General features: G+C 42.0%; 1 protein-coding gene across 1 annotated transcript; it reads left to right on the top strand.

The window, feature by feature from the left end:
• Positions 1–8689: 8689 nt before the first annotated feature.
• On the top strand, positions 8690–10095 carry LOC137428363 (perilipin-1-like). Its single transcript, XM_078777189.1, has 4 exons — positions 8690–8881; positions 9107–9186; positions 9385–9607; positions 9678–10095. Exons 1-4 carry the CDS (start codon positions 8800–8802, stop codon positions 9998–10000), a joined length of 708 nt encoding a protein of 235 aa, XP_078633315.1. The 5' UTR covers positions 8690–8799; the 3' UTR covers positions 10001–10095.
• Positions 10096–11297: the final 1202 nt, after the last annotated feature.

The raw sequence follows: 11297 nt of genomic DNA, 5'->3' as shown, positions 1-11297 counted from the left end.
GGGCCGGTCCCAGGCGAGATGCCTGACTCGACCACTCAAACTGTCTCCCCAGAGACGGCCGCACCAATGGACCCCTATGGTCTGTCCACTTCCCCTCTGACCGGTCCTCTCTAACCCCATTCTTGTTATCCCAGGTAGTACCGTAATGAGGAAAACCAAGGCCTCTCTTATGGGTAAGTTCATAATCATCTGCACCAACAGCAACCTTTTTCAACTCACCAACCGTATGATCCGTAAGGTGTGTCCTAATGTCCAAGGGGATACTGTTCCTAAACTCTTCCATCAAGATAACCTCCCTTAGATTACCATAGGTCCGATCCACTTATCGAGAATGATGCCACCGATCAAAACTCATTTCCTTCTCTTTCGCAAATTCAACAAATGTCTGCCCAGCCTGTCTTTTTAAGGTTCGGAACTTCTGCTGGTATGCTTCCGGAACTTGCTCATCGGCTGACAACACAGCCTTTTTAACAGCCTCATAATTATCTGACTGATCCTCCGACAGAGCTGAATACACTTCCTGGGCTCTCCCTATGAACCCACTTTGTAGTAGCAGGGTCCAGTATTGTACGGGCCACTGAAGACGTTTTGCTATCTTTTCAAAAGACAGAAAAACGTTTCCACCTCCTCCTCGTTAAACTTGGGAACAAGCCTAATGTTCCGAGCCACATCAAAGGAACGGGGGAGATCATTTTGACCCCCACCTGAATCGATGGAAACCGGTTGGGCCTGTCCCACCTGAATTTCTAATTTTCTTAACTCAAACTCTCGTTGCCGTTCTTCTTTTTCTCTTTCAAACTCTCTTTGCTTTTCTTCCTTAAGTCTCTTTGCTTTTCTTCCTTTTCTCTTTCAAACTCTCTTTGCTTTTCTTCCTTTTCTCTTTGCTGTTCTTCCTTTTCTCTTTCAAACTCTCTTTGCTTTTCTTCCTTTTCTCTTTCAAACTCTCTTTGCCATTCTTTGTCTTCTAACTTTAGTCTTAGCTGTCTTTCTTCTGATTCTATCCGGGCCAATTCCAAGGCTTCATTCCTCAATCTTACCCACGGTTCTAAACCCATGTGACTGACAATAGACGATACAATCTCCGCCTTTTTCATACGAGATGTCCCACCAACCCCAAGATGATCAGCTACAGCTCATAACCCTACCTTACCTAACAGTTCTACATCTTTCACCGATACCCCCCTTCTTCTCCACAAATTCCTTCACTTCAAAATCCATCTCCTCAGCCATGGTGTATGACTGCAGTAAATATAGAAGTATCAGCACTGTAAACAAAAGTCAAATTATCTGCCAATGAGAAAACTTACTACTGCAAAAAGAAACAAAAATCCAAGACAGGTATCATGTAATCCAGCTCCTGGACGAGCCCCCAATTTGTTACGGCCTGAAGCACACCAAGCCAAGCCTTCAATCACACTGTCTTTATTTATGGATTATCACACGAAAATCTCTTCCGACACATAAAACCAAGAAGGGAGAAAAGAGGGAAAAACCCGAATAGGCCGGTCCAAGAGTAGGCCGGTCCAAGAGTAGGCCGGTCCAAGAGTAGGCCGGTCCAAGAGTAGGCCGGTCCAAGAGTAGGCCGGTCCAAGAGTAGGCCGGTGCAAGAGTAGGCCGGTGCAAGAGTAGGCCGGTCCAAGAGTAGGCCGGTCCAAGAGTAGGCCGGTCCAAGAGAAGGCCGGTCCAAGAGAAGGCCGGTCCAAGAGAAGGCCGGTCCAAGAGAAGGCCGGTCCAAGAGAAGGCCGGTCCAAGAGTAGGCAGGTCCAAGAGTAGGCAGGTCCAAGAGTCGGCCGGTCCAAGAGTAGGCCGGTCCAAGAGTAGGCAGGTCCAAGAGCAAGTCGGTCCAAGAGCAGGCCGGTCCAAGAACAGGCCGGTCCAAGAGCAGGCCGGTCCAAGAGCAGGCCGGTCCAAGAGTAGGCCGGTCCAAGAGAAGGCCGGTCCAAGAGAAGGCCGGTCCAAGAGTAGGCCGGTCCAAGAGTAGACAGGTCCAAGAGTAGGCCGGTCCAATAGTAGGCCGGTCCAATAGTAGGCCGGTCCAAGAGTAGGCCGGTCCAAGAGTAGGCCGGTCCAAGAGTAGGCAGGTCCAAGAGCAAGTCAGTCCAAGAGCTGGCCGGTCCAAGAGCAGGCCGGTCCAAGAGCAGGCCAGTGCAAGAGCAGGCCGGTCCAAGAGCAGGCCGGTCCAAGAGTAGGCCGGTCCAAGAGTAGGCCGGTCCAAGAGTAGGCCGGTCCAAGAGTAGGCCCCAGGGCAGGCCCAGTAGTAGGCCCCAAGGCAGGCCCAACAGTAGGCCCCAGGGCCAGCCCAGTGGTAGAGGGTAGGAGTAGGCAAGTCCACAAGTAGGCCCCAAGGCAGGCCTCAGTGGTTGGCAGCAAGAGTTCGATCAACGTCACCCTTCAGGTGGAGAGATTGCAGCCGGACACTACAACCGCCGAAAAAGCACTCTGCCATAAGCCCTCCTCCAAAATGGCCACTCACTCCTCTGAATCACCTTCCTGGCCACTCCCCTGCCCCACAGCCAATCTTAGACTTTATACACATGGACCAAACCACTTGGTCAAACTCCCAGGGGGGTGGGTGGGAAGGAAGAAGAAAAAGGCCACAGACCGTAACACCATCCAACATAACTTTTGCCAAAGCACAATTATTAAATGTTATACGAGTCCGTTACAGGGAACGATTTTTTGGATTTAACCCCAGGTTCATGCCTCAGAGGGTGGGGACTTGTGGTCAGAGGGTAAAAATGGAAAATAACTTTCAACTCAAAATTTGAGTTTGGGTCGTTCCTGGTGGAACCTTTTGCCATCATTTAACTTTGCTTTTGGTGGGACGCACGGGGATTTGTGATGACGCACCATTGATTTCTCAAGAGTTTCACTTTTCTTAAAGTATCCATGGAAATCCACGCATAGCTCGAGGACTTCCTTTCCTGTGGTAATCAACATGTGGCTCAAAATGGAATTCTCCCATCTCCCCTTCCTGTCCAGGCTGGAGTTCCTCAAGACAGTGTTCTGTCTGGGCCCTGTGAGTTTTTGGGCTTTATTAATGATCTCTCCGACTCTCTGGAAAATCCTCTTTACCTCTTTGCTGATGACAACCTTCTCTGCCGCTACATTTCTCAACCCTCAGATCAGCAAGCAGCAGCCTCTTCACTCTGCAGACCTGGTCAATATCACAAAATGGTCAAACAAGTGGAACATGTCTTTCAATCCTGACAAATCCTACACTCTCACAATGTCTCTCTGAAAAGACGATCTGGAAAAACCCTCCCATCTACTTTCTAAACAATCCTCTCCAAGAAATTCTATCACTCAAGCTTTTGGGTCTCACGATCTGCCAGGATCTTTCCTGGGAAAACCAAATTTCCAAGATGGCCTCCAAAGCAAGTCGCCGACTCGGCATCCTCCATCATGAAGTCCTTTCTTGGCACACCTGAGCTCCTCACCACGTACAAGGCTTTCATCCGTAGTTCAATGGAATACTGCTATCCACGCGGGCTGGTGCTCCTGCCTCTCACCTAGCTCGGCTTCACACTGTAGAAACCAAGGCTTTCAGGATCATTGGTATCTCCCATGATGAAGCTGATTCTGAGGGCCTTACACTCACTCACCACAGGTAGGTTGGTGGTTTTTGTCTTCTACAGACTCCTCTCCAGCCTAGCTCCCCCAGCTCTGTCCCCCAAATATTCCTTCAGGACACACAAGATCTGTCAGCAACCCTCTTCTGGTGAAACTGCCAAAACCAAGACTCTGCTCACCTTCATTCCTCTTTTTTCTACATCTGGAATAAACTCTTCAGCCCCACTCTTCCCTCCAGGTCTTCAAAACAACTGTTCACCACCATATGTTTTCCCCTATTCAAAACCTTGATCTTTTCTACCCCAGTTAATACATCACAAATGCACCTTTTTCAAATTGTTTTCTTTCTCGAAACCCCCTGTAGTGTCCTTGTTTATCCCGTGTACTGCACTCCAGCCCTGTCCCTTCCACAGACATAATTTTGCATTGAAGTTTTAATCTATATACAATTTTGTCATAAAGTTTTAAACTATATATAATTTTGTATGAAAATTTTCATCTGTATATAATTTTGTATTAAAGTTTTAATGTCCAGTATATATAATTTTGTAGTAAAATTTTAATCTATATATACACAAAGAATTAAGTTAAGCACCCCCCCCCCGTTTTTTTACAACCTCGCACATTACAAGTTTGTTGTCGTCAAAACAGTGTAATATACCCATGTTATTGCTATATTTTCTGGAGAAGTGATATTATGGTCACATAAAAACATAACAATCATGCCGTTTTCAATATTTTATTCTGAATAATTGAAGGTGAAATTTTTTGGGAATTTTAGGCATATTTTCACCTCAATTTAAGTATGGAGCTATAGGTCCATCACGGACAGTGTGGATGACGTTTATGTTTTCTAACGTACAGTCATTGTTCTGAGAAGACCTCTAGCGATCTTTGCGTCAATAACGTGTGTAGGACCCACGTGATCGGATCACTGACTCAACCCTACGTCTCATAGACCCTGTAAGCCATCGTATGCGTTGCTGTGGCAGGTTGTTCCATTCCCGATGTAATGCACGTTCCAATTCATCCAGATTGGCTATTGGAGGGACCATCTTCGCAATTTGTCGTCCCAACATGTCCCGAACGTGCATTACATCGGGAATGGAACAACCTGCCACAGCAACGCATACGACGGCTTACAGGGTCTATGAGACGTAGGGTTGAGTCAGTGATCCGATCACGTGGGTCCTACACACGTTATTGACGCAAAGATCGCTAGAGGTCTTCTCAGAACAATGACTGTACGTTAGAAAACATAAACGTCATCCACACTGTCCGTGATGGACCTATAGCTCCATACTTAAATTGAGGTGAAAATATGCCTAAAATTCCCAAAAAATTTCACCTTAAATTATTCAGAATAAAATATTGAAAACGGCATGATTGTTATGTTTTTATGTGACCATAATATCACTTCTCCAGAAAATATAGCAATAACATGGGTATATTACACTGTTATGACGACAACAAACTTGTAATGTGCGAGGTTGTAAAAAAACGGGGGGGGGTGCTTAACTTAATTCTTTGTGTATATAATTTTGTATTAAAGTTTTCATCTACATATAATTTTGTATTAAAGTTTTAATCTACATATAATTTTGTCGTGAAGTTTTAATCTACATATAATTTTGTATTAAAGTTTTAATCTATATATAATTTTGTCGTGAAGTTTTAATCTATCTATAATTTTGTATTAAAGTTTTCATCTACATATAATTCTGTTATTTAAGTTTTCATCGATATATAATTTTGTGGTAAAGTTTTAAACTAATAATTTTGTATTGAAGTTTTCATCTACATATAATTTTGTATTAAATTTTTCCTCTATATATCATTTTGTATGAAAGTTTTCATCTACATATAATTTTGTATTGAAGTTTTCATCGATATATAATTTTGTCGTAAAGTTTTAGACTATATATAATTTTGTATTAAAGTTTTCATCTACATATAATTTTGGATTAAATTTTTCATCTATATATAATTTTGTATTAAAGTTTTAATCTATATATAATTTTGTACAAAAGTTTTAATCTATATATAATTTTGTATTGAAGTTTTAAACTATATATAATTTTGTACTAAAGTTTTAAACTATATATCATTTTGTATTAAAGTTTTAATCTATATATAATTTTGTATTGAAGTTTTAATGTATATATAATTATTTTTTTATTATTATTATTATTATTTTTGTATACAAGATCGAGGCTCGTGAAAGAGCGAACATTAATCACACAGATAGAAAAACCGACACATAAAACATATAACATCGGGAGCGGTAGACAAGATGGGGAGAGAGGGGGAAGGACACAAACACAACATTTGAGAGCAGGGACCGAGAGACATGGAGACATCGAGAGATCTGTGGGAGGGAGAGGGCTTTCTGGGGGGAGGCATGGGAAGGGGGCGGTGGGAGAGGTATAAAACATATGGACACTGCCAGGACTTCCAGGAAAGAAGTTGGAATTTCAAACAAGGTGGATCTGGGGTGAATTAGCGGGGGTAGAAAAGATCAAGGTTTTGGATGGGGGAAGATAAGAGATGGTGGTGAACAGCTGTTTTAAAGACCTGGAGGGTGGAGTGGGATTGAAGGGAGTGTGGGAGTTTGTTCCAGAGGCGGGAGAAAAGAGGAATGAAAGAGTGAAGGTGAGCAGAGAGCAGAGATTTCGGCAGTTTAACCATCAGAGGGTTGCAGGCAGATCTTGTGCGACCTGTAGGAATATTTGGGGGACAGAGCACAGAGAGAGCTGGGGCAGCAAGACCAAGATCTATATATAAAATTTTGTATTGAAGTTTTAATCTACATATAATTTTGTATTGAAGTTTTAATCTACATATAATTTTGTATTGAAGTTTTCATCGATATATAATTTTGTCGTAAAGTTTTAATCTATATCTAATTTTGTATTAAAGTTTTAATCTATATATAATTTTGTATTAAAGTTTTAATCTATATATAATTTTGTATTAAAGTTTAAATCTATATATAATTTTGTGTTAAAGTTTTAATCTATATATAATTTTGTATTAAAGTTTTAATCTATATATAATTTTGTATTAAAGTTTAAATCTATATATAATTTTGTATTGAAGTTTTAATGTCCAGTATATATAATTTTGTGATAAAGTTTTAATATACATTTAATTTTTGACGACAATTACTATCAATCATTTATAAAAATTCTGTCATATCATCTAAATTCTGAACCTAAGAATGTTTCGGTATTTGGTCAATATGAATATCGGAATGAAGTCGTCATTTTTTTCCACTCGATGACGTCACGTCTCCATGACAAATAATGGTAACTAATCCGCCATGAACAAAAATGTTAGAAAAAAGAAGTTGTATTTTTCCCCGACCAAAGGTAATAGCTAAATTTTCAATGTTCTTCTTCTTCTTCCATTACATTGTTATATGGTGTTTTCAGAGCCGCGATACTCTATACACGCCACGCACCTGAACATACCTGTGTTGAAAAGAAAACGTAGAAATAACAATAAGAAGCCTATGGGAGATCCATAAAACTATACGGATGTCCCGCTCGCTTTTAAAGAGTTTCGGCCCGCCTTGCAAGTCTATGATGCTTCTGGTTTCGATGACCAACAATGACCGGAAGATCAGACACACCATCCCCCGCCTCTCCAATGATTTTAAACAGGAGCAACCTGGGTCCATTTTTTAACAATCTTGTCCCTGCCATTTTTGGCGATGGCGGATCGATTTCCATTTGAAGTATTTTATTTGCCCCCGTTGGACTTAGTCCGAAAATGGGGTTAATGCATTCGGGCTCGGCCGTTATAATTACAACATTATAATTGGAGTCGTGCACCGGTGTGACGTCAGAGGAGCAGGTGTTCCTGTTCATTGTATAAAAAGGTGAGAAATTTATTCGTTTCGTCATTCCCTTGTTTGTGCCTGGTTTGGTTACCTGGTAGTGCTCTTATTGATTCAGTGCTCTTGTCTTGATCTCGCTCGGTTCTCTCCCCGTGAATCATTTCTTGTTTTGAACGAAATGGCCGTCCAGATTCAGAGCGTCTGTACCAAGGTGAGTTCTTTGGTTTTTCAGGTGAACATGTCGGGCCGAGTTCCAGGTGAATGAGTTATTAGTGGGGATGGACGTATGGGTGGGAATGTGGAAGTTTGGAGTGGGGTGGGATGGTGCGAGTGTTTGTCTGGAGGGAAACGGACGGACGGGGGTGAGTTTGAAGTTTGTTTTCTCATTTCTCACTTAATCTTACTATAATTCACCGTGTCCGTCCGTTCGAAGGTACCGCAAAAACGGCTGAACCGATCGCAACGATATTTTGGGTGGGTATTCCTGGGACCCCTGGGAGTAAAATAGGCTATCGGCTATTGTTTTTCCACGTTTTCCAAACACGATGGAACAGTGATGTGGCTTTTGTTGAAATTCTACAAATACTGTTTATTCTACGTACCAGGAGAGGGTAGATCGATTTGAACTGTTCCTATATAAACGTGCAGCTCCGAAGGAACACGGCAGCGTGTGCACAACGACTGAGAAAGACGTGTAGCGGCCGCTTCCGTTTTGCAGAATTCTATCTTTTTTCAAAATGGGCGCCATGTACTGTTTAGATTTTGATTTGCGTGCGATATGATTCAACGGATGTTTATATGAATCGTTTAAAATAAACAAAGCCTTCAATTTCTGATATTTTGCCTTTCCATTTGGGCCTCCCAATTGAAGCCCCGCCATAGGGTGGGAACCGTTGCTGGTACATATAAAGTGTGGAACTATTTTCTAATGTAAAATCTGTCATGCCAAGTTTTGATGTCGGACTCGTGATTGAGATTGTTCGTTTATAAAGAATGAGTCGGATTATCTTGGAATGAATTTGATGTAACAAGTTTGGTCCATTGTCAACTGTTCTTGTTTAACTGGTAACCTCGTCACCTTTGCTCTGGAAAAAACTGTTCGACGCATGTCAATTTAAGCAGTGATTTGGTTAGTGGATTTAACCATAACCCCCCCACCCCCTTCTAACTGCATCCATCTGTTCTCATGAAAACCTCAACCAGCCAATCCCATGAAGTTTCGGAATGTGAGACGTCCTCTCATTGTTGTAACTTTCTGTTCTTGCCCACAGAATGTATTTCAGAGATTGTATTCGCTACCGCTGTTCAGTTCTGTTGCGGATGACTTGGTTCAGGCCTACAAGTGTGGGAAGGAGTCGAGGCCTGTTCTTCTCTCTTTTGGTAACATGGTGGAACGGGGCGTTACGGGGGTAGCTGTGATCACCTCCAGTGGGATCGAACCAATCACCAGCATTCTTCATCCGCAGAGTGAGTGATTCCATGCAGATCGGATGTGATGTCTGAACTTCTGTTTATTTCAACTCGAACCTTGTGGAACTTTCTTCATTTTAATGGAAAGTTTTGTATTGTGATCGATTCTGGAGGAGCATGGAGGTTGTTCTGGGTCGTTTTTGAAATTTCCCTTTTTCTGTTTCATTGAGTGATTCATCAATATCCATGATCTTTGAGTTTTCCACCTTTTATTTCCTCCAGTTAAGTTTGTGGACGAGCTCGCATGCCGGGGTCTGGATCTTGTGGAGAAGGTCCCGATCTTGCATCAACCTGCCAACAAGGTATGGAGAATGGAGGTGATTCTGGATCTTCCTGTGAATGTAATTTAGTGTGGGGACATCTGGCTCTTTGGAACTGGAGAAATAAGAACATCAAGTTGTGTTTTTGACTTTACCTTTCCAAACGTACCTGCTGTGACCTGATGCAGTAATTAAAAATAAATATTGTCCGGTGACTGGTTTATATTTCCTTGTTTCCAGGTACTTGATGATGTAACGAAGAATTTGCAAATTGCACAAAAACGTTTGGAAATATTTCTGGATTGGTCCAAGTCCCAGGTCGGAGTGGGTTTTGAGAGATCCAAGCAGGTGGTGTTGGACGGTGCAGACTCGCTACTGAAAACCAAGTTTGGGCAGGTGGTTTTGTCAGGTGCAGATTCATTGATTTCTCAGGTGGATCGATACCTGCCACAAGATAAGCCAGGTAAGTCATTGCTGTATGGACGTGATTCACTTTTTGTGTTTGTATACAAACTAATACCTCTGTCTTGCAGAAGGTGAAACTCCTGATGAAAAGGTTGTCGTACCAAGCTCCTCGTCCCTTGACCTTTACCGGCGACTCGTTGCTGTGTCGAGCAAGACCGGGCGAGAGGTGTTCAGGAAGAGTTCTGCCGGGATCCAGGTTGTTGCAGAGAGCGGTCGTGTCCGTTTAACCGGTGTTGTCGAATCTTTAAAATCGGGGTTCGACTCCATTATGCAGAAAACTCCATTAAACCAGGTGGTGGAGGCGAAGCACCAGGACCACGATTCCGATCGCTCCTGTGATGCTTATAAATCCTCAACCTGTACGAAGCATCAGGGTAAACAAAGCAAATAAGTGTTGAATGTCCGCACGTGATTTCACATTTTGTAAATGTTTTTTCAGCTTCACATTGAATTGATTGCATTTCCTGGTTTGTCCAGTGGTGGAAATAAAATTATTGCTCAATGAATTTGTTTCGATTCGTTGATTCATTCCTGTCAAGGATGTAATCATGTGGACCACGGGGTCTAAATGGTCATGTAGTACCTGTCATTTTAAGCCTGAATATATATATATATATATATATTTTCAATATAATTTCTCTTCCACACAAACCCATCAGGTTGCTTTTGCGTGTTTTTTTTAATTTTATTTTATTAAATAAATTAAATCTAAATAAAAGTTCGAGCCTCTGAGCTAAAATTCTTAGCTGCAGCCATCTAGTATACATTTGTTTGAATTCGATGGGTAAGAGGTTTATGCTGGAAGTTCTCTCAATGTAACGTCACCTGCCAATCTACCACAAGCACTTCTGTTCCAAACTGCACACGGCATCACTCCTGGGACACAGCGCTGGTGTAAGGTTTATAGCTGGGTGTGGATTCGAACCCAGGTGAGTGTGTACCTCTTGGCTATCTTATCAGCCATGTGTCGCACACGTGATGGCGGACGACTGTTCGAATAGTTGAGAACAATCGTACTGCGATGGGTCTAAATTACTACAGCGATCCCTGGGACATGTCTATTGCAGGTTCATGGCCAAAGTGCTTAGTCTGGGATCCACAGGCTCAAAAGCTCAATAAAATGGGTTGGACCTGACATGGCATGCTATACTTTTTTTGTTTTTTCTATTGATTTGGACATTAACGTCCGCTGAATGAGGTCTGCTTTGCCGGAAACCTTGCGAAAAAAATTTGTGCCCTTTTTGGTATATGCCTTAAAAAATGGTCTTAAAATGCATGTTTTGTATATGCAGCCTTTATTTTTTGACCGAAAAATGTGACATTTTCTTTCTTAAAATCCTCAGTGGGTTGTGTAGGCTGTCAATAAATGCATCCCAGATACACAACACGTGTTGACATCAATTTGAGAAATACACTTACAAAACCTTTCCAAATGAATTGGAATCATTTTTAGGCAAAAGTGCCCCCGCTTTTTTTTTTTTCATGTTTACTTCATTAGTAATCAACAATGCCCTGAGTTATGACATCAGCCAATGTGTCATTCTTTTCACCAAACAGTCATTCCACATTAAACATTCTGAAAATCAAACCAAAATCAATGGATCTGTGGTGATTTTATTACCCTTACGTGAAAAAATCTGTTTAGGAGTGTCACAGTCGCCTTGCTTCTGGTTTCCTTGAAGATGTGC

The sequence above is a fragment of the Myxine glutinosa genome, chromosome 5 (genome assembly GCF_964187855.1).
Source record: "Myxine glutinosa chromosome 5, kmMyxGlut1.1, whole genome shotgun sequence".
NCBI classification, from domain to species: Eukaryota; Metazoa; Chordata; class Myxini; order Myxiniformes; family Myxinidae; genus Myxine; species Myxine glutinosa.
Note: the sequence above shows the minus strand (reverse complement) of the source record. Positions and strands in the feature narration are given on the sequence as shown.

What these genes read in the sequence shown, in the direction of transcription:
- LOC137428363 (XM_078777189.1), top strand. Translation starts at nt 8,800, where the DNA reads ATGGTGGAACGGGGCGTTACGGGGGTAGCTGTGATCACCTCCAGTGGG. An exon ending in CAGCATTCTTCATCCGCAGA is followed by an intron (nt 8,882 to 9,106) that starts GTGAGTGATTCC and finishes TATTTCCTCCAG; the next exon opens with TTAAGTTTGTGGACGAGCTC. An exon ending in TGCATCAACCTGCCAACAAG is followed by an intron (nt 9,187 to 9,384) that starts GTATGGAGAATG and finishes CCTTGTTTCCAG; the next exon opens with GTACTTGATGATGTAACGAA.